The following is a 24,319-nucleotide window of genomic DNA, read 5'->3' as shown; positions in this document are numbered from 1 at the left end:
AGACCTTAAACTTACATAAATGCTAAAACTATAAAACTCTTGAAAACATAGGAGTAAATATTCATGACCTTGGGGTATGCAGTTATTTCTTGTGTACAAGTTACAACACAACAAGCACATGTAATAAAAGAGAAGGTTGATAAATTGGACATTATCAAAATTAAAAACTTTCATGATTCAAAGGACACCATCAAAAAAGTGAAGCACCAACCTACAGAATGGAAAAAAATATTTGGAAATCATATATCTGATAAGGGACTTATATCTAAAATATATAAAGTATACAACTCAATAATAGAAAGGCAAATAACCCAATTTGAAAATGGGCAAAGGATTTGAATAGATTTTTCCCCAAAAGGTATATTAATGATCAATAAGCACAGAAAAGATGATCAACATCATTAGTATTGAGAAAACGCAATTCAAAAACATCATGAGATACCATTCCACATCCACTAAAATGGCTATAATCAAGAAAAAAATAAAATAATAAGTGTTGGTAAGCATATGAAGAACCTGGAACTCTCATCCATTGCTGTTTGGAATGTAAAATGTTGCAGTAACTTTGGAAAACACTTTGGAAGCTCCTCAAAAAGTTAAACATAGCAATGTCATTTCTAGGTATATAACCAAGATAAGTGAAAATATATGTCCACACAAAACTTGGACACAAATTTCCATAGCAGCATTATTCATAATATCCATACACACAAAAAAAAGAGGAAATAATCCATATAGCCATCAAATGAAGAACAGATAAATAAAATGTGGCAAACCCACACACTGGAATATTATTTTATCATAAAATGGAATAAAGTACCAACACCTGCTACAATATGATGAAACCTGAAGATATTATACTAAGTAAAAAATACCAGTCACAAAAGATCACATATAGTATAATTCCATTTACATGAAATGTCCAGAACAGGTACTTTCTCTCTCTGTAGATAAGATAGGAAAGGTCTCATCTATACAGACAAAAAGCACATTAGTAGATTAGTGGTTGACTGGGGCAGAAAAGTGCGGAGGTCGGGGGGATGAAGAGTAACTTCGAATGGGTGTACAGGTTTCTTTTTGGAACTCGGAAAATGTTTTAAAATTAGATGATGGTGGTGGTTGCATAACTGTAAATATACTAAAAACCACTAAATTATAAACTTTAAACAGGTGGATTTTATGTTATGTAAATCCTTAAGCTGTTTTTAAAACTTTTAAACAGTTACTTTAAATAAGGCCCTTTGATTTTATTATAAATGTTGGTAATAATAATTGTAACAACTTACTGAGTTGTTATTGCCAGGCAATATTCAAAGTCTTTACAAGTATTAACTAATTTGCTTTCCCAACAAATATATTAGGTAAATACTATTATTTTTCCCATTTTACAAATTAGAAAACTAAAGTTATTAAATGGCATTGTAAGAATTCAAGCACAGAGTCTTGAATTCTGGCCCTGGAATCCAATAGCAAACTATGGGGAGGAAATCCCTGAAATTCAGAGAATTGGGGAAATTTTAACATATTATCATTAATGACAGAGCCTAAGAAAGTTAATGCCTAAGAGCAAAAAAATATATTTTATTGTATTGTTACTTCACACAATACTAGTGGAAAATGAAAGGTTGTAAAACATGATTGCATCCCTCTCGTCCTATATAGAGACAATAAAATAGTAGACCCCGGTGGCCTGCTGGGAGTCCCTGGTATATTTTCATTCTCCCATGAGTTACAGGGGGAGGAATTCCGTAGAGCAGCACGGTGTGAAGAGGAGCCGGATGACCAGGCAGGCCAGGGGTGCAGAACGAGGCAGGAGGGCAGCCCCAGCTCTGCCACTTACTATTCATGTGAGCTTGGGCAGGTCATCTAACCCTTCCGGATGTAAATAACACATCCAACGCATGAAGTGTCTTTATCAGGCACTTCATAGGGTCCCTATTGATTTTTAAATTTCATCATCTACCATCTAGTTTTAGACTAATCTCAAAACTACCTTGGCCAGTTATGTTTGCCCCCAAGCAAATCTTCCTCAAACCTGTTTCGTGGAATTCTCCAAACATGTTTTTTCCAGTTCTATGTCCACTGCTAAGGCCCTTGGAGCTCCAGCTTGGGGGGAGGGGTGGGGGAGAGAACAGAAAAGATATGTCTGTTTGTTCCTTACTTTGAATGGTAAGGCCCCTTGAAAATAATAAAAATCCGTTTAGTAAATGCAAGCTATATTTCCAGGAGTACTGAACTATTTTGACAGTCCTTAAGAGTAAAACACAATTTTGATAATGCTAAAATGTGCATTGTGATTTTCTCTGGGGGCTGAGAATTATAGATGATGTTGTAATTTTCTTCTTTGTATTTTGTTTTACAACCAAAAAAGTATATTTTAAAAACCTTAGGGCACAATATGAGGTATGTAGTTAATGCCACTGCACTGTGCCTTTAAAACAATTAAGATGGTAAATTTTGTTATGTATATTTTACCACAATTTTAAAAAAAAATCCCTATGGATACATTAAAATCATATGGTATGCATATGATTACCAATTTGCATAAAATCAAACAAAGGCAGATGATACAATAACTACTATGCAATTTGTCAGATTATAATGCTATTTAAATTAAAGAACACAGTTATTTAAATCTGGTAACTCTGGGGCCAAATTCATGTTTTACCAAACACTGAAGTTGGGTGTTTAAATGTACAGGTCGTAGGTCATACTGGCTCAAAAGAGCTAATTACTAGCATCTCTTCCCAAAGCTATGTTCAGTGGCGTCACATTGGTAGCTGAAAATCAGCCATGGTGGGAATATCTACACTCTGGAAATTGGCAAATGTTACAAATCAGAACTCCCCCGCTGCCCCCAGAAAACCAGTTTAAGAGCACACCACTGTTTAAATAATACATATATCTATCAATGGACAGAAATTTACAGTAACAGAATGTTTAAAATCAACTCCCTCAACTCATTTTATAAATTGAAGCAAATGTCATTGAGAACAGTGAAAAGTGAATAGCAGGACTAGAATAAGAACTTCAAATTTCTTTCCATTATATCACAAAGAAAGATTGCCTTAAGTCTGATATTGCCTTGTTCACTGAAACTGCAAGATCAACTTCCGAATCTTTCCAGAGGCAGGACTCCCTCTCAAGTCACCAGCTGCTCCAATTAGTAATAGTTTTCTGTCAAGGACAACACAGTGGTCTCTGTGTCCTGCCAGAGAAAGACTCACAACTTTAGGGGAGGAATTCACCTCCTCTCTAATGTTTGTCATAGAAATCACAGAATTAAAGGAGCTTGAGGCAAGAGGAAAGGACTTTAGATAGGATCTAGTCCATTAGTTAGACTGGAATATTCCAGACTGCTTGGCGGGGCCATTAACACCAATGTCAACATTCCATCGACCCAGATTGTTACACTTGGGTCCTCTTCAGATTAGGTCTCCCACAAGCCACATGCAAATGGCACATTCAGAAAGGAAACTATCTTTCAATTATAAGATTCCATTCCACGTTAGTGAAAATATACCCAACTCAAATCATAAGTTTCTTCCTCATCATCAATGGTATTTTCTGAAGCTTAATATGTGCAGGCTTTATGATTGAACTTTACATTATCAAGTCCTCACAATGGCCTTTTGAGGTAGATACTATTATCATTACCATTTTTTCAGAGGCTTGGAAAGGTTAGGTCCCTTTCCAATCTAACACAAGCAAGGAAATAAGGAAACCACCCTCCAATTCCAGGCAGCCTGACCCCACGCCCACATTCTACACCACGACACCACACAGCCCCCTCCAAGAATGTAGATACATTCACATTACACCCAGACCCTGGTTTTCCACATATGGCTCTCCTATGATGAGGTCTGAATCTCCAGGTAACTTCAGAAGACTGCATGCTTCTTTGCCTAAATGGCAGGTAGTATGCATTTAGAATATACAAGCTAATTTTAGTAATACTAGCCTGAACACAGCAGAATCTAGCAGATAAATCTTAAAGCATAAATATTTATAATGTTACCTAATTGTAGAGGAAATCTAATCTATTTATAAATGGAAATTTATATTCTATGCCTTGGAAAAGCTTGGTTTTGAAGCGCTGTTTATGTGGTGTTTTCAGTTTCATTTCGTGTCTCAACGTCAAATCCCCACACTTCCAGGAAAAGGAGGAGAATGTACCAGCATGAATTCTCCACCTCCTATCGAAGCTAGCTAGCATCAGTAGGCATATTAGTTCCTTATTTGTGGACTTCAGAATGATTAGATATAATAACCAAAGATTATCATCATTGCACATGTCTTGCAACTATCTGTGGACCTTGTTTCACTGAAGAAGAAAAAATCATACAGTAAAACTTCAATGAGCGGTCTTTAAGGAAAGAAAATTAAAGCTTGAGAAAACTGTCAACATCACCTAGGTGTCAGGGGTTTGAAAGTCAAATGCAGGTAATGAGAACAAGCGAAACAAAGGAGGCAGACTGAGGCAAATGCCAGAGTTCAGCCATGTCCCATGGAGACATTACTCAGTACCAGCGAACTATTGCCATGCTCTTGCCAGATCTGATTTCTAGACAAGGTCAGATGATCATGTTTTACATAAAATGTATAAAAAATTTCTACTTATAAAATATGGTAAAGGCCAAACAAGACATGTCAGCAGGCCAAATCTAGCCTCGTATCTCTTCATTTGGTAGAAGAGGAAAAATGTCTAGAGGTGTTAACTGAGGGAACCCAAACTTGTTATTCTTTTCTCTATGTCAGACTCTACAATCGCTGTTTGTAAAGATATAATATTGTGACTTATTGGAGAGCATTTGAAAAATGAGATATTTCCATCATGGGTGGTCTTACTTAAAATTGCCTGCTAGTTGTCAGTTTTTGTCTTGTTTGGTTTTGTCTTTTCGTCTCTGTTCCTGTGGAAGGATATAAAAGGTCTCTGCTACCTTTAGTTTAGTTGTATTTTAGCTGTCATCATAGAGTATTCATTTTTTTGACAGTGGGTATGCTCCTCTTATATTTACATAAATATATGTCCGACTCCAGTTGTTCACCTTTGACCGCCTGGTCTTTGTTTCCATTTTTACCCATGAAAATGAAAGTTGTGGCAAAGGCCAGAAATGCCTTGAGCAGAGGCCATGTCTGAACTGTGGAGGGGGTCAAACAGTGGCAGCTCTGCGCTTGCCAATGTAGACTACTGCACAACAGTCAAAGGCCATTCATCTTAAAAATAAAGTAGATAAAATTCACATTTGCTTTCAGTGGTCATGTGCCATCAGAACCTTATTCCTCTTTGAACATAAAGTCCAAACATAACTACTAGCATATCTTGAAAGATTTAGCATAGGCAGATCCTATCAAGAAGTGAAATTCAGGTGGCCAGCCAAAGCTGAATCTAGTGCTCAGACAGCTTGAGGTTGTGCCTCCCACCGGCCTCTGTAGTTTAAAACTTGAATACCCCTAGGGAGGGCATGAGCACTGCACTTTTCTACCACTCTCCGCTGCTTTCTCTCCCCATCTTGTGGTTTTATTTATCTTTCTAGCTCCTGAAGGCATTTGTGTTTATGACCTCTGCTCTAGATTTTCAGCAATCTCATCTTTAACATAATTTTTTATGATAGGAATTAACTCAACATCTTACATAAGAGTTGAGTCAATACTCTTTCAACTATTTCTGAGCTGCTTCCCATAGATGGTAGTTGCTGCCTAAATGAAATAACCATATCACCAGATGACTGCCGTAATGAGCCAACTCACCTCCTTCTGCTTCCAAAGTATCGTCCGCATGGCCATCAAACTAATCTTTCATCATTTTATTCCCATTACCTACAAGGTAAAGCTTGAACTTCCCATGGCATTCAGGGTGCTTCATAACTCAGCCTCCATCTAAATGATCAAAGCTCTTCCCCGACCTCCCAACACAAGCTCTCCACTCAATGCACACACCTGACCCATGCCTATTTATTTGCTCCTGAGCCCCACTCCCTTCCCTTTCTGCCTTCCCAGAGCTCCACTCAAACTCCACCTTTTCCATTAGACTTTTCTAAATCAACCCAGTCTCAAATAATCTTGCCTCCTTTTAAATGTAAATGTTCAATAAACATTTGCTGAATAAATGAATGAATGAATGATGAATTCTAGCATGACCACATTCTTATGACCACTTAATTATGGACAACTTGCTTAATCTTTTTAGACAGAGCTTCATCATCTATAAAAATGTGGTTTTGACAAGAACTAAATGAGATGTTATTATGAAATTATCTCGCAGAGATACTACATACACTCAAAAGACATCAGTTATACAGAGACTCAAGAAATACTGCATTTCTCCCTCTTTTGTGGTCAGTTAACTTTCCAATTATGCATACTGTCTCTTCCTAACTGCAGTATTGGACGAACAACCCATTTCTTAAATTTTTTTTTGCATCACTCACCATAGCTAGCATGGAACCTTGCTAACGAAATATTGTTGACTGAATACTAAGAAAGCTTCTCTATTGAAGAATGTGTCTGGCAACTGGCTGCTGACACTGGAATTTCCTCCTTAACAGACATTTGGTTCTAAGTTAAGCATTGCCCCCAGTTAAAATCCAAACCTTCCTGTGAGATAGTAACATATTATGTTTCATTAATTAGGAATAACTGTACTGATTAGACATTTTTGTTTACAAGGAGCAGGAACTGCCTTGCAAGTTGTTGCATTTATATGAGGTACAGTGATGAGTTTGTTTAATCCAACACTTTATTATAACTTATTTAATGTCATTCCAACATAACTGCAACATAGAAATTAGGGGGAGAAGAGAAATACAGATATTGCACTATCAAGGAAGGAGAAGGAAGGAAGCGAGGAGAGGTGCACCATCGGAATTGTAGCAAGAGAGCACTGGAAACCAGGGTGACCACCTGTCACGGTTTGCCCAGCACTGAGGGGTTCCTAGGCTGCAGAGCATTCAGTGCTAAAACCAGGAAAATCCCGGACAAACTGGGGAAAGTTGGTCACCCTGTCAGGCACCAGTAAAATCCTACCAAAAGACATACTTTGTCTAATTTCAAAAGGGTGCTTGGAGTACACTGCACAGCAGAGCAGCACAAACCTGTCTCGAGCTGGTTATCAGCTGACTAGAGCAAAGGGCTAAACAGGCCAAGGCTAAAGGTTTGATTTCCTAGGAAACTTTGCTCTCTTCCACAATCAGAATCTGTGTACTTCACTTAAGCCAGCCATTCTCCAATGTCACTGACTAATCAAAAGGGGAACAAGGAGAGAGAGAGCACAGCTCCTGTGGGCCAAATGTTTCACTGCTGCAAGTAACATTAGAGGGACCCTGTTTTCCTTGCGCATGAAAATGAAGCAGTCAAAGAACAACACATACAGAAATTCCCTTTCTGAACTTCCTGCTGACATGGGTTCTAAATAATAACAATAATGTATAGCGTATTTGCAAATTTCCACAGCATAGTCTGCTATATGATTTCATCCTAATTCTTTTTTTTTAATTTATTGGGGTGACAATTGTTAGTAAAATTACATAGTTTTCAGGTGTACAATTCTGTATTACATCATCTATAAATCCCATTGTGTGTTCACCACCCAGAGTCAGTTCTCCTTCCATCACCATATATTTGACCCCCCTTACCCTCATCTCCCACCCCCCACCCCCCTTACCCATCCTAATTCGAAGCCTGTAGGAAGGCAGATACCAAACTCAGCAGGGTTGGGATCACCCATGGTTACCCAACCAGCAAGCAACAGGGCTGGAGCCCTCGCCTCCTGGTGTCTTTCATTTGTTTGCCTTAGTTGTGGTTGTTGTTTTGACACAGGTCACAGCCTCCTGTAATGCGGCAAAATACACAACATTCAGGTTCCCTTGACTGTGTACAGATTACTTCCATAAGAACCCCAAAAGTCTTGGTCCCAAGGACTAACCATCACAGCCTTAAAGCTCCTCTGCGTCTTGCCAAACGTGACATACAGGTGGGCTGGTTATTTCCTGTATATACAAAGGCATAAAGCACATGCACAGTTTTCACCCTGGTGGTCAGGCCCAGGGGATTAGAAAACGTATCTGTGCTTTTAATATTTAGGGACTACCAGACTCTGCACCTCATTGTTTTAAGTCTTTACTTTTTCATAGACTTTTCTGCCCAAATCCACAGGGTTGTATTAGTAAACTGAAAGCTGAGTTTCCCTAACACATTTATTTTTCTTTTAGAGTAAATGTGGGAAGTATGAAAACTGCCCTGTGTCATACTTACATGTTACTCATTAACTAACTGCAAAAAAAAAAAAAAATAGCCTCAGCTACTTTAGGAGTCATGTGAAGAAAGAGCTAGAGCTTCCTGCAATGCGAGAACTGAGCAAAGCCAAAACGCAGATTTTCACGTTGGGGAAATTCAGAAATGAGCCTTTGAGCTTAGTTCTTGAGTTGGCGATCGCCAAGTGCACAATGGTGAAGAAAAGGCTGGCTTCCAGTGACACAGTGTTCCAGTTTGAGACTCCAGGCAGCCCCCGGAAGGCCCACACGGAGGCCCAGCACAGCTCCACCGACAGCCCCGGCTCAGTCTTTCTCAGGTGGGTACACCCCGTCTGTCTCCCTGATGGCTTCTGCTGCCTGACAGGTAGCCCTGAAAGAGCTCCTTCCTCACGCCCTGAGGTAGCAATGTGCCAAGGGGAAAGAGAAGGTACAGCCTAGGCATCCGGGCCAGTGGTTTTGAAGACAGTACATTGCAAGGGATGTGATCTGCTGAGCAAACAGAACTTTAACACCATTAAGGGAAAATAATTGTTAGTGCTTTCTTTAGGGTTTTTCAGTACTGAGTAAGTGGCCAGCCATACAGTTGCTCAATTCCTAACTCACTCTCAGGTGGATAGGAAGTGAAGCCGTAACTGAACCAAAAGCACTCCTTCGGCATCAACATTACCTGTATTATGATTAAAGTAGCAATTATTAAAATATATGAAATAATAGCACTCTTTTTGGCTTTCTAAATTAAGTAAATAATCCTAGTTCAATGATTTACTGTACAGTGATTTACGGCAGCACTGCCCAAATTGAGAACGTATCCTTTTTAGCTGTAAATATTCCTATCTACATCAATACTGCTCAGATAAGTACATATTTTAATGAAAATTCATTTACCAACTCTTTTGATTTTGTCTCATAATAATTATCTAGCAACTTACAAAAGGTAGAAACAAAGTGCAAGTGGAAATCAATTACAAGAAAAAGTTTCTCATCGACTTTGATGTGAACTGTAATGTACGTTTCATGGAAACGTCTCAAGGGAAGATAGAGGAATGGCCTCTACACCTGAAGTTTACTTTTATAGCACCATCGCCAGGAAGTTAATCATTTGTTTCACTTTTTAATTATTTTAAATCCTTTACACAAAAAAGAGTGCTCAAAATTAGAGCTTTTACAAATTAAATAGAAAGCAAAGAAATCCCATTTCATGTCATAGCAGGCACACAACAGAATGTCAGGTTATGAGTATAAATTAAATAATTTTTTAATGTTTTAGAGACCAAGAGTCTGAATTTATGCAAAATGTTGCTTAATACATTGAAAGTTAGCTTTGGTTTTTCCATCCTTCATTAAAATGAATTTCCCTAACTTGCACTATGACTGTTTGAGCAAGAACACAATTTCTGTGATCGAAAAATGTAACACTCTTGCATTTCCATAATTCGCTGAACTTTGAGTATTTCTTGAATTGCTTTGTCTGCATCAAACATCTCTTTTGTAGACTATAATGTAAACTTCTCTTGGAATTCAAGCTCTAATAAGAAAAAATTAAATTAAATTAAAATGCATTAATTAATTATTTGCTCAAAGTACAATTTAAATAACATAATACATATTATTTAAGCAAGTATAAATAAACAGAATAAAAATAAAATAAAAACCTGAATCAACCTAAATTCAAGCCTCTTTCAAAAAGATTCCAGGCCTATTTCATCAGCATATTTAGATATTCAACATCAAATCTCTATATTAATATCTATGTTTCTTTTTTTAAAATTTGTATTACAACCAACCTAAAAACACTTCATATCACCAAACGGTTTGGGCATTGGAGGACTTTTAGTCTAGTTGAAAGATCAGTTTAATCTATTGCACATAAAATCATTGAAAATAGTTTGTAGAAGCATTTAGGTATGTGTTCGTTAATTATTTGAAGTCAAAAATAAGACCAGGTAAACACTTCCCTTTACCTTCCAAATAAATATTAAGAATTATGTGGCTGTTGTGGTACCCCATTATCCTTACCATGAACTCTAGCTAATAAAATGTACTCTCAGATCAACAAACTACTTCAAGTAGGCACAGATACAATTTATGCAGTGCTTTTATTCAATTATTCAATTCAACAAAGATTTATTGACGAACTATTCATGCCAGGCTATGTGGAGGCACAGGGGATCCAGTCATGAACAAGTTAGACCTAGTCCCTGCCCACATGAAGGTTATCAGTTTAATGTCAAAGACAGGCAAAAGGAATTATGAATCCATGCATTCATGCATAATTCAGATATTAATGTATGTTATTATAGGAAATAGGGCTGAGAAGGAGAAGGAGATGGGGGAACTAATTTAGATGGGGTGGCAAATAAAAGACTCTCTAAGGAAGTGATATTTAGGCCAATTTAGAGGATGAAAAAAGAGCCACCCATGGAATGATCAGAAGGAGCATGCTGCCCTAAGATGGGGAAGATCCTGTGTCTTCAGAAACTTGGGGAGAACGGCACCCAATGAAATCGGAAAGATAAGCCAAGGTTGAAGGCGTTTAGAATTCTATTCTAATTGCAATGTGAAGCCACTGGAGGATTTAAAATAAGGGAATATCATGATATGATGTTCATTTTAGAAGGGTATTCTGGCTGCCCTCTGGGTTATTTCTAGTTTTTATTTATTCGAGCAATGCTATGTCTTGCCCATGTCTCTAAGGTATGTACCTAGGAGAGGAATTGCTAGGTCATAGATTATGGACATGACGTACTTTACTATGTAAAATTATGTTCCAAAGTTCTGTGCCATTTATGCTACTAACTGCAGTTGTCCCACTGCCTCAACAACAATGGCTTTCTCTAACTTTTTAACTTTTCTAGTCTGGAAGGTGTGAAAGGGCATCTCGATGTGGTTTCAATGTGCATTTCCCTTATTAATACAGGAAGAGCATCTTTTCAACATGTTTATTGGTCAGTTTCATTTCCTCTTCTGTAAAATGCTTGCTGATGGATTTATGACCTTTTGGGACTGGAGAGGGGGGACAGGGATTACTATCTTTTCCTTATTTTTAGGTAGTTTTTAAAATACTCCAGATACTGATCTTTTTCCAGTTATATGTGCTGCAAATATTTATCCCAGCATATGACTGTTCACATTCTCTCTCATGTCCAAGTTCTTATTTTTAATTTGTCAATGTATTAATTATTTTATTAATGACTTGTATTTTCTGTGACTTGTTTAAGAAATCCTTTCCTACTCTGAGGTCATAAGAATGTACTTGCGTATTTTTTCTAACAGTATGTTTTGCATTCAAACTAGGATCCTATAAAGGATTTGGAATTTATTTTTGTTTCTGGTGTGAAATAGAGCATCATTTTAATTTTTATATGGATAATAAATTGTCTCACATTATTTATTGAATAGTCTTCCCTTTCCCCATTAATCTGCAATGCTAGCTCTGTCATATATCGCTATCTTCATGACTACTGCTTCATAATAAAAATTTTGTTATCAGATATGACAAGACTCCTTACCTAGTTCAGAAATGATTGGCTACTCTTGCCCCTTTGCTCTTCCATTTAAATTTTAGAATCAGCTGATGGAATAAAGATTTTTTTATAACTGAAACTGCACTGAATCTATGGCTCAATTTGAGGAAATTTGACATTTTATGGTGTTAAACATACCTATTCATGCACACGGCATGAGTTTTTTTTTAGGTCTTCTTTAATATGACTTTGATAAAGTTTTAGAATATTCTACAGAAATCGTTTATTAGATTTATTCGTAGGTACTTCACACTTTTGTTGCTATTAGAAATATATTTTTCATTGCATTTTCTTTTATTGATGTTATACAGAAATGTAATTAAAATTCTAAATTTACCTTACATTCAAAATTCTTGCTAAATCTTATAAATTTTAATAATCAATCTGTAGACTCTACAAGGTTTTCTTTGCAGGCAATAATATTATTTGAAATAATAAAAATTTTGTTTACTTTTCTGATCTTTACTCCTTTTAAATCTTTTTATTTCATTACACAAGCAAGGAACTCCATTATAGTGCTGTGTATAAGTAGTAATTTCAGGCACTCTTGTTTTGTTCCTGTTTTTTAAGGAAATCCTTTTAACATTTCAGATTTTATCAGTCTTTCTCAGGTTAAAAGAGTTCCCTTCTCACTGAGGATTTATAAGAGATTGTTGGAACTAGTGAGTGCTTTTCTAGTCTCCTCTGAGATGATCCAAATTTGAAAATCTCTGATATTCATAATGAGCACAGTACTTCAACATTCAAAATTCACAAGAAATCATCATTTCCCAAAAAATACAGAAACACATTGGGTAGTCTTGAAAAACATGAATTTCTGTAAGCTTTATATGTAGACTGGAAAATGCTATGGTGACTTAATAGTTCCATAAATTAGTCATTCAGCAAACAAAAATCAGGAATTTCTATTGAATTACCTAATTAGCTTTGGGAGAATTATTACGCAAATTAGCCATTAGATCTATTGTTTTTAATAAATTTGTTTTCCCAAAATATTTCTTTCTTAGAGTAGAAGTCTATTTCAATTTTAGGCAAAGGGGAAAGTTGCACAATGACGCTAATGTAACGAATGGAGAGCTATGGGCTTTGGGGGCACATAGAAGATCCAGGATAGCGACCAAAGAAGTCAAAGATAAAGCAGCCCTAAGCTAGAATGTGGGGCCAGGGTGGGACCAGCCCAGACCTGCTCAGACTCCTGTGCTGTGATTTGGGAGCCACTCCAGGCTGTAGTCGACAATGACCTTGCAGCCTGCAGTCACACTTATGTCCCCACTTAGTGGCTCCAATGACCACTTCTACTCCTCTACTCTCCCACTTGCCACCAGTGAGTGAAAGAGGAAATGTTTGCTCTTTTTCCCTTCGGCTCTCCAAACCCATTTCTCCTACTATCAAGGAAAGGACAGGAGCGTTATTTGGTACCTGAAGACCAACACCACAGTAGTTGTCGTATCATGACCCATTTCAAAAGTAAGCCCATGGCCTCAGCTTCTGTTCCTGGGAGTTGTACAAATAATATTTAGAAGCTGGAGGGAGGCTGAATTCTGGGATATGGGTTTCCTTCTCCAGGAGCAGAAATGAAAAGGTTGCAACCAAAGAAAGCAGGACTGCCTTAAGGGATATGTGATTGTATTAGTGTCCTGAGTGTGCAGTGAGGATTTCAGTGAATGGAGTAAATCTATTCTTAGTGGGTAAGGCCGGGTGGCAGGACCTGTGAACTCTGCAGAGCCTTGGAAAGGAGAGTGAGAGGTGGCTGTCAGGAGATAGACAGAATGATGTGAACCAGGATGTAGTGAAATGGGGCTGCAGATGTTAAAATAAGGAGGTAACATGCAGAGGAGCAGGCCTCTTTGATGCGAGAGTTAGAATTTTCCCAGCAGAAGATGATTGCCAAGAGAGAAGAGACCTACAGTCTCTTTCCCCAACTTCACCAGACGCTTCCCCACAAAGCATTCAACATCTTCTCAATATATATGCTCTATCCTGTCACCAGGCTTTTGAACATACTACAAGTTCCCACTGACTGCCTGAAAAATTCCTTTTCATCTTTTAAGATGTATCTCCTGAAAGGACTGGGTAACACCTGGGAGGTTTCCCTGTGGCTTCCTATTGCCACCCCTCAGAACAAGTAGCCTTTTCTTATATGTAGGTACCATATCCCACCTGAACCACTGATATCAGAATGTACTGGTGTCAGGGGTATATTTATTATAAAGCCAATGAAGTTTAAACTTCCAACTTCACTTATCAGGCCCCTTCCAAGGCCCTGGAAGAATCGCTGACAAGTTATTCACATAGTAATACCTTTTCATAAACATTTCAGACAATATTTTAACTGCAAATATGATTGCTGTCTTTCTCCTCTCCAGTTTTCCCTCTCACACTTTTCCTCTAGTCCAACAGCCAAGGGCATTTTTGACATTCTGAGCTAAAGGGGAGTTGGTTGGCCATACACTGAGTTGGGGATTAGTGGAAGATATTCATGTGATTTACCATCATTTCTATGTGCACGTGAGTTATTGCTACTCATGCTGGCTCCCAGGAATATTCCTAGCACCCACTAAGCCAATTCACCCTACTTGGTGACACAGCAGTTCAGGGCGAGCGATGGCATCATGGTATGAAAGTGACCTATAGGTGCCATGCTTCAGAAGTATGTGAGTAATGAAAGAGAAACAAGATTGGAAATGCATGGAGCCAAAAGCCAGTCTCTGGCACACTCCTCTAATTATCAGATATGTACGCACACTCCTCTAATTATCAGATGCGTACATTATAAGTGGTGAACTCATTAATGCCAACTCAGAGCAGAAGTGCTCTTCTGTGAGGACTATAGACTCGATAATGCGGCTGATGTAATTAGAAGTACATCAACATTTTTATGTTAATTGCACAATTCATCAGAATTCCTGTATTTATGGGGCACAAACCTAAGGTAATAGTGAAAACAGCCATTGCCTCTGTGTGTGTCACATAGTAAATCACATCTTAGCACGACATTATCAAGAATGGGTTTCAATCTAAAAGAAATTGTCCATCTTAACAATACAAAAGCGAGCTTTTTTCTAGACAAAAAACTCAATTATCTTCTGTTCTCTTTGTTGACAATATTAAAAAATCGTTGCCATATAAAGAGATCGATGAGTATCAGCTAAAAATTGTAAAGAAAATGTCATAGAGTGCATCAGGCAGTTAATTCATAAGAGTGTTCCATTACTTTTCCAGATTTGAAGATGCGTATGGAATTTGTCAGCTTTTTCAAATTAATAATTTCATTTCTTTCCTCATTCTAAATAAATATCACTTTCATACCTAATTTTTTATTCATAATTTTACTTAAAGAAGGTATAAGCTTCTAACTGCTCGTGTGTCTGTGTTCTCCAACAGATCTGCGCTTTCTGGATCTGTAGAACTTGATACAGGCTGTGTGCTTTGTAGCGCTGATAAAGGAACGGATGTGATTCTAGGGGAATGAACGCCCGAGTAGAATGCACGTTGGCTTGTAAGCTGCCTGTCATAAGTCCCTCGTTGGGGGCAATTGTGAATATATTTATAGGAAAACTAATTTTTTTAAAAATGCTTTTGATCACTGTTCACGTCATTAAATTTTTCAGAACACCTACAATTGTTCTTTAAAAACACGTTTTAATAACCTATGCTTTAATCTTTGACTCACTTTTTAAATGAAGTTTTAAACCTCATGGAAATCTATTTTGGATGAGTTCAAAAGCCATTTTGAAGGAAACACATAAAAAAATCGGTAACGCTCATTTATATGCCTTCATACCTCTCTCTCTCAAAAAAGAACAACAAAAAAAAAACAAACAGGCAAGTGTAATTGAACTGGAAGTTCTAGAAGCTTCATGTGTAACTATGCAGACTTACATGAGGGCAAATTGGGAAGCCCCTGCCAAGAAGTACACGAGTGATGAGTGAGAGTTTCTATATTACCCAGCAATAATAATAATAATAATAATCTCTTCTATTTGCACACTGACTTACTCATGGGAACTTTTTATCCATGAGTAAGCCATGACCTTAGAAACCTTCGGTGGCTTTTCACTATGGTAGATAGATTACGGTAGTTATTCTCTACACTGCTTGGATGATGAAAGCCAGTAACAGAAAAGGAAAAAAGGTTCCTGCTGCTGTTGGCAAAATTAAGCCAACAAAATTAGTTCAAGTAGTGAGTGCATAGCCAGAAATATGACCAAAAGAGCATTGTCCAACTTCATTGACCAATTGATTCACCTGGCTTGGCTTCAAATTATTTGGGCTATTTCCAAAAATCAAATCCATTCAAGGGTCATTTAATTCAGTTTCTTCATCTCACCCAGGGTGATTTTTACAACCCCAGAGGGGATGCTGGTTTCAGAAGTAGGTATGCTACTCTGTTTGAAAGAGCAAGGTTAAGGAGACTTACCTGGGACTCCCCATTCTATACTGACTCATTATGTGATTCTGTGGGTTTCATTTAAATTTATCTGTAAAAAGGCAAGGGTATCTGCCCTATGTACTTTTGAGAAATGGTAAAATAACAAATAGGATGGGTAATTGCCTTTAACAAACAGTTATGGAATGCTTTCTGGAATCTCTGTACAAGGATGCTCTTTACAGGGAGGACGGCCTGGTGCACATCAGGTTTCATCACTTATTGGCTATACAATCTCTCTGCGCCTCACTTTCCTCATCTGTACAATGGGTACAATCATTGAATTGTGGAGATACTAAACAAGATAACATATAAAGAGCTTGGCACACAGCAAATGTTCTAATGCTTGCTGTGGCTATTATGGCGGTGGGGGAGATTCACAGAGGAATAATGGTGTATTCTCTTATCATCCAGAGCTCTTAGAGACCAGGCATACATCCTTTCCTTTCTATCCCCTGCAGCTGGCACGCAGAAGAAACTCTATGATATGAAGGACTCTTGTAGAGTAAATAAAAGTCTGGAGACCCAGCTCCTGCTTTCAGGGGCTCCAATCTCTGTTGGTGACAGACACACATTCAGGCTACTATACAAGGCAGGCAATGTGTATGCACTTTAAAGATTAAATTATTAGTGTAACTTTCCAAAGTATAATTTCCCACAGCATGTTTCCTGTTAAGCCCCATGTTGCAATACTTAGATCTAGAAATAAACTGCACATTTCAAATGTTTAGTGGAACAAAATAAACTTTGCCTTATGTGAAAAACTAACAGCTGCCAGGATGATACTGGAGAAAAAGAAACCTTTGATTTTATCCCTTCCAATAAACCCACAGGGTAGAACAAGGTGCCACAAAAAAAGCCTTATTCCAAACGTGCTCCTGCCAAAGGGGAAAGAAACCCCGGAGCAGGAAATGTGAAGTCATCCACAGGTGTTCATTTATCTCACAGAGTTGTCCTTTGGACTGCTTGTGACCTGGCTGGCTTTCTTGGTCCTATTTCTTGCCCTCATCGTGCCCCAAGAAGACCGCACTCCAGCCATGCACGCTAGCTCTAGCCTTTGTACCTTCTCTGCCTGCAGCACTCTGGCAGATAAATTCTGAGCTGTCCTTCAAAACAGGACCAGGTATCACTGCCTGTAGAAAGCCTACCTTGACAGAGATCTCCTTTTCTCCGTGCTCACGTTATACTTTCTACTTCCATTATAGCATTTATCACACACTAAATTACACATTGTACTATTTGTCTTCCTTCTTCCCTCTGCTGCTTTTTGTTTCTAAGCCACCACTTGGCACAGTTCCTGGCACAAAATATACAACGAGAAATGTATTGGCAAGTGCAATCAAAGTATACAACGAGATAGGTGAATAAAATGGTGGTGGGTGATAGATAAATAAAGAGCTTGCCTGAGTGGACGAGCAAGGCTGCCCCGTGCTGGAGTGACGCTGACCTCCCACCAGGAAGGCAGAAGTTCAACAGAATAGTCAGGGATCATAAGTCAGGAATCTGCTCACTCCGGGGAGAACCGCTAGTGGCAAACTCAAATGACAGATCAGACCTACTAACTCAGTCAAGGACCTTTTCTCTGTTCCACAGTGATTTATTATGAGATCTGAACTGATATTTGCCTCACTGTGGTCCCATATGTCTTATCCTTGCAATTGGGAAAAAAGGGGGGAAAATCATACAACTAAAAGGCTATAAGGACCAAGATAGGCTGAAATTTCTGTTTCCATAAATATAAGTGTAAACTTAATTTTAACTTAATTTCACATTGAATTAAGTGTAAAAATAAAATGAATTACTGTACAATTGAATTAAACTAGATATGAAATAAACAAGAATTTAATTTAATAAAACATCAATTTTTAATTTAATAAATAATCCCTCACACATGCCAAACACTTTCATATCTTCATGCCTTTACGCTTGTTTTCTCTCTGCCTGGAATAATATTTCCCTCCAACAATACTTCATTAACAGTATTTTGCATTTTTGCAACATCCTGTTGGTTACGCAGGGCAGCCCTGTGTTTTTAGTGTGGAAGGGGACAACACAAGGGTGAGAATACCAGGAGTGGGCAATTATATGGGGCTGTCTTGGCCACCACCATAGCTGTGCGTGACACCAAAACGACCACATATTTCTAATCTGAACGAGGGTAGGTATGTGGTGAAAGGCAGTAAGTAGCCTTGGAGTTACTCAGACCCGTATTGGAATCACAACTCCAGCACGTACTGTTCACCTTCATCCCGTTATCTAATCTTTCTAAGCCTCAGTTTTATCATTTGTAAGATGGGGTAAACAACACCGACCTTTTAGGACTGCTTTGAAGATTAAGTATGGACAATACATGGTAGCTGACAAATAGGAGCCCTCAAGAATTGCTGTTATTATTATAGTTCTAAGGTAGGTGAAGTGTGACTATAGAAACAACATTGTAAGTCATAGCCATACAACCCTGTGTCAAACTCGAAGGTTGTTTTTTTTTCTACTTGTTTTATTACACCCATACATTTTTTTATAACACAAACAACTTAGAGCTAAACACAGGGGGGGAAAGTATATAAAGCTAAAAAATATTTCCTTTTATATATTTGAACATGCATAGAGACATTAGGACTTTAAGACCCAAAACTGAAGAGCCAAACAGTTGTCAAGCTACTTGGTCTCCCCCATATGGCTGAAGTCCTTATTATGATGGTCTTAAAGAAATATGAAAATAAGGTAGGGAAAAAAACCACCAGTCCTGACCTAAATAGTTTTCTCAAAATTACAGCTCTGCTGGAAAAAAAAAAAAAAAAAAGTGATTATCTCCAGAAAATACAAGTTCAAATGGCCAAGTTCTGTCTCACATCAAAATGAAACATTTTTCCAACAATGCTACTGGTTTACCAGGTTAAACAAGGTTCTCTACTCAGGAATTTGAGACTTTGTACTGTATTGTAAATTTCTCCAACCCTAGTTTCTTCTCTAGTGAAATAAAAATAAAGACACTGAGAGAAGAGGCTTCTTCGTATCTGACTCAAAATATTATTTCTCCAAATTCATATACTGAAAGTATAGTGGAAAAAGCCCAGGCCTGGCCCCGACAGGCTTCTGTGACCTGAAGGAAATCAATGACCCTTGCTTTTCCTGATCTCACAAAATAGAGAGCTCTATTGTGACCAGGGTTTTTCCGGACAGTGCAGAAATTAAAAGGAGAAAATAATCAAACAAGGGGATATACATAAAGTTTAAAATTACAAGCTCCCACTGGGGGAAAAAGTGAAGAATTTTTTCAGGTATTATTTTATTCCTATGGTATTTTTTTTTTAACTTTTTCAGTAACAGTTGACATTCAATATTGTATTAGTTTCAGGTTTACAGAGTAGTGGTTAGCTATTTATATAACTTACAAAGTGATCCCCCGATAAGTCTAGTAGCCACCTGGCATGATACATACGTATTACAATATTATTGACTATATTCCCTTATGCTGTACTTTATATCCCTGTAATTGCCAATTGTGCTTCTTACTCCCTTCACCTTTTTCACTCTGCCCCCCAAACCCCTCCCATCTGGCAACCATCAGATTGTTCTCTGTATCTATGAGTTTGTTTCTGTTTTGTTTGTTCATTTATTTTGGTTTTTGGATTCCACGTGTAAGTAGAATCCTATGGTATTTGTTTTTCTCTGTCTGACTTGTTTCACTTAGCATAATACCTTCTAGGTCCATCTCTGTTGTTGCAAATAGTACTGTTTCATTCTTTTTTATTGCCAAGTAATATTTCACTGTATATTTGTATTACATTTTCTTCACCTAATCATCTATCAATGGACACTTAGGTTACTTCCATATCTTGGCTATTGTATATAAAATATCCTTCTTTGTCTCTTGTTATAGCCTTTGTTTTAAAGTCTATTTTGTCTGATATAACTATGGCTATCCCAGCTTTTTTGTTTCCATTTTCATGAAATATCTTTTTCGATCCCTTTATTTTCTGCCTGTGTGTGTCTTTCAATCTGAAGTGAATCTCTTGTAGGCAGCATATGTAAGGGTCTTGTTTTCTTCTCCGTTCATCCATCCTATGTCTTTTGATTGGAGCATTTAATGTATTTAAAGTAATTTTAATAGATATGTAGTTATTGCCATTTTATTATTGATATTTTTCACCCTTTTCTTCTTCTTCTTCTTCTTCAAGAAGCTCCTTTTACATTTTTTCATAATACTAGCTTAGTGGCAATGAGCTCCTTTAGCTTTTTCTTGTCTGGGATTATAGTATTTTTTTAAATTTTATTTTAGTTGCTAAGTGAAGTGGTAGATTTACCATGAAGCTAATGAACCTGAAACTTCAGGGCCTATCACTTGAATGAACCTCTTCTAATTCAATATTCACTTTTTGCACTTAATTTTATGTTGTTTTTCCTAAAGAAGTCCTCCATATTGTATAAGCTTCAGGCCATACAACATTGAATCTGCCCCAGTTCCTGCTGTTAACTTAAAGATGCATTTTTTAGACAAGGCCAACCAATTTTCTAAATATTATCATCACTGTTCCATACCCAGAAATGTGATGTTATTTACTAACAGTTAACAAATCTACACAAGAAACTGTTATTATGGTATGAAAGGGTATTTCCAAAATGATTGATTCCTGGAAAATATGGAAATAAAATGTATCCCCTGCAAAGACAAATTTTTTTGGAACATCCATATTGTCCTTATACAAAATGACCATGTTATATAAACCCTATATACTATATAGTAGTATATAAACATATAATTAACATATAATTGAATATTAGAGTAAAACATAAAGGTGGTAGCATCTTTATTCTCTTTCTTAAAAGAGAGAAAAAAAATTAGTAAATCTTTTATTTATCTACATTATTATATCCCACATTTTAGAGGTTTTGAAGAAGTAGAGATTCCAGAAATCCAAAACCTACTCTATAATAGCAATTCCTAGTTGAGCTGAGAAGTGGCACAGAAGAGTAGTAAAGGACACCAACTCATCAGCCAGATTGTCTGGGTTCCCACCTCATTTAAGTGGCTTGGCCTGTCTGTACCTCAGTTTCCTCTACTGTTAAAGGGTTAGTGACAGCTCCTACCTCAAAGGGTTATTGTAAGGATGGAATGAGTTACCATACTTTTGAAGTGCTTAGAAAATTATCTAGCATATATAAATACTACATAAGTGTTAATTAAATCACCTTTGGCTCATTTCTAACTTGGGCTGCCATCTCACAGATTGCTTTATCAACCTGGAAAATGATTGAAATTTTTTCATTTTATCCCACCGTCATTCTCCCATTAGTGACAACACGTTTCTAGATTACCTACTGAATTGCCACATTTTTAGTGGAAAAAAGACTATTTATTCATTTTGTATCCCCCTAAGGTTTTGTTTAGTCTTCTGTCCCTAATAAGGACAGGAGTGAAGGATAGAAGTAATCCCTAAGTGTTTTTTCTTACTACAAATTAAGATAGGAATAACTGAAATAGAAAACCGTGTAGCTTAACTTAAAATGTTTCACAGCATAGTATTATTGTTATTTTTCAAAAGGGTTTTTAATATTTGCTAAATTGTCCACATTAGGAAATACAATTATGCCAATTACTGACCAAAAGTTTAACTTTTGATGATGAATAAAGGCAAAATTTTAGGCTGAGTTGTTTAAACAAAATTTTTTAAAGAAAGAAAACACTTCTTTCTATTAAGTATTAATAAGCATGTCTCTATTGGAAGGTGCCTCGTTTATCAGTCTACCTGCCATGCAGAAGCAGCCTGAGAAGATAATTTCACTTTGAAGTTTCTCCAATATCTAGGTTTATAACAATAAAACAGAGTGTGTTTTGTTGTTGCCCTCATCCACTCTGCACCTATGAACACCAAATGAATGAGTCATTTATATGGAAGTTCTGAGGTAATGCTATAAAGCATGGTAAATATTTAACGGAAAGACCTTTCTTTTCTTTTTAATTTTATTGGGGAATGTTGGGGAACAGTGTGTTTCTCCAGGAACCATCAGCTTCAATCTAGTTGTGGAAGGCGCAGCTCAGCTCCAAGTCCAGTTGCCATTTTCAATCTTTAGTTGCAGGGGGCGCAGCCCACCATCCCATGTGGGAAGTGAACTGGCAACCTTGTTGTTGAGAGCTCGAACTCTAATGAACTGAGCCATCCAGACACCCCTCTGGAAGCTCAGCGGCAGCTCATTGTCTTCAATCTAGTTGTGGAAGGCGCAGCTCACTGGCCCTTGTGGGAATCGAACTGGCAGCCCAGTTGTTCAGAGCTCGCATGCCAACTAATTGAGCCATCTGGACATCCTCCAAGTGACCTTTCTTAAAGTCTTATATCTAAGTGTCAGGGAAGGAGTTTTGTTTGTTAACTTTCATGTAGTTATATAAATGCCCCCTAATCAATGATAAATAATAAACACATATGGTGATGAAACATTTAATTATGCTCACACCACAGTTTCTATGTCTATGACTCATTTTTGGATCCCAAAGAGCAACAACATTGTTTATTCCTGAATTAAAAGAAATAAATTTCTTCTACTGTGAGCCTATCAGGTTTTTCCATGGTACCTGAAGGCTATATAACCATAAGCAAAGCTATAGTTTTCTATAATTTGAGCAGCCTTTCAGAAATGCACAGTTAGGAGCAGAGTAATTAGTTCTGTTAGGTAATTCTTGATTAAGTCCAGCTGTGGCTCTACAATCTATCGATAAAAATGACAACTTAACATTTATTAGATGTCTACTGTGTGCAGGTGCGATGCTAAGCCCTGTTCAGAAATTAGGTAACTCAAACTCCACAATAATGTAAGGCATAGGAACAATTATTACCCCATTTTTCAGATAGAAAACTGAGACTTGGAAAGATTAAATACTTAATTCCCACGATAGAAGGGATAGACTCAATCTTAAAACGCTAAAACCCATGTTCTTTCTACCTTGCTATACTCCAACTCCTCTCATCCTTATCTTCCTTCAATCATGGAGTAATGAATTGGGCTAGTAGATGTAGACCTCCTAAAGTAAGCCAGATGACTAAAATCTGACATGAGAATAGGATATGTTACGAAAAGCATAAACTACAAAAGAAAAAAAAATGAATAAATTCAACCTCATCAAATTTAAATACAAAAGACACCATCAAGAAAGTGAAAGATAATCCACAGAATGCAAGAAAATAGTTGCAAATCATATATCTGATAAAGATCTGGTGTCCAGAATATATAAATAATTCTTACAACTCAATAACAAAAAAGCAACACATTTAAAAATGGGCAACGGATTTGATAAGCTTTTTTGTCAAAGAAGATATACTATACAAGTAAATGGCCAATAAGATGCAATACAGTGTTCAACATCATTAGTCATTAGGATAATGCAAATTAAAACCACAGTGAGATATCACTGCATACCTACTAGAATGACTGTAGTCATAAATATAGAAAACAACAAGAGTTGGTGAGCATGTAGAGGAACTGGAACCCTCATACATTTTTGGTGGTAATGTAAAATGGTGTAACCACTTTAGAAAACAGTTTGATGGTTCCTCAAAAAGTTAAACATAGATTTACTATATGACCCAGCAATTCCACTCCTAAGTATATGAATGTATGTGTGTGTGTGTGTATATATATATATATATATATATATATATATATATATATATATATTTGAAAACACATGTCCATGCAAAAACCTTTACATGGATATTCATACTAGCATTATTCATAATAGCTAAAAGATGGAAACAACCCAAATAACCTTCTACTAATGAATAAAATGTAGTATATCCATAGAATGGAATATTATTTGGCCATAAAAAGAAATGAAGTACTGTTATATGCTACAACATGGATAAAAGAACTTAGTCACATCCCAGACAAGAAAAAGCTAAAGGAGTTCATCACCACCAAACCAGTATTATAAGATGTGTTAAAGGGACTTCTTTAAGGAGAAAAAGGGCCAAAAATATGAATAATAAAATGGCAATAACTACATACCTATCTGAATTACTTTAAATGTAAATGTATTAAGTGATCCAATCAAAAGACATAGGGTGCCAAATGGATAAGAAAACAAGACCATTGCATACTCGTATGCTGCCTACAAGAGA

The 24,319-nt window shown here is 37.1% G+C and overlaps 1 protein-coding gene across 4 annotated transcripts in view; it reads left to right on the top strand.

Moving 5' to 3' along the window:
• Positions 1-24,319, top strand: part of GRAMD2B (GRAM domain containing 2B) — a 110,043-nt gene that overhangs the window by 4,964 nt on the left and 80,760 nt on the right. Inside the window, exon 1 of one of the 4 annotated variants that reach the window (XM_019732380.2) lies at positions 8,310-8,569. The exons of 2 other annotated variants lie outside the window; for them this stretch is intronic. In XM_019732380.2, the coding sequence (XP_019587939.2) occupies positions 8,343-8,569 (227 nt within the window). In that variant the 5' untranslated portion in view covers positions 8,310-8,342. Of the gene's footprint in view, positions 1-8,309; positions 8,570-24,319 lie in introns of those variants that run through there. One more of the 4 variants, XM_074328548.1, reaches the window with a different exon arrangement.

The sequence above is a fragment of the Rhinolophus sinicus genome, linkage group LG03 (genome assembly GCF_036562045.2).
Source record: "Rhinolophus sinicus isolate RSC01 linkage group LG03, ASM3656204v1, whole genome shotgun sequence".
NCBI classification, from domain to species: domain Eukaryota; kingdom Metazoa; phylum Chordata; class Mammalia; order Chiroptera; family Rhinolophidae; genus Rhinolophus; species Rhinolophus sinicus.
The sequence above is the reverse complement of the archived record's forward strand: the minus strand, read 5'-3'. Positions and strand labels throughout refer to the sequence as shown.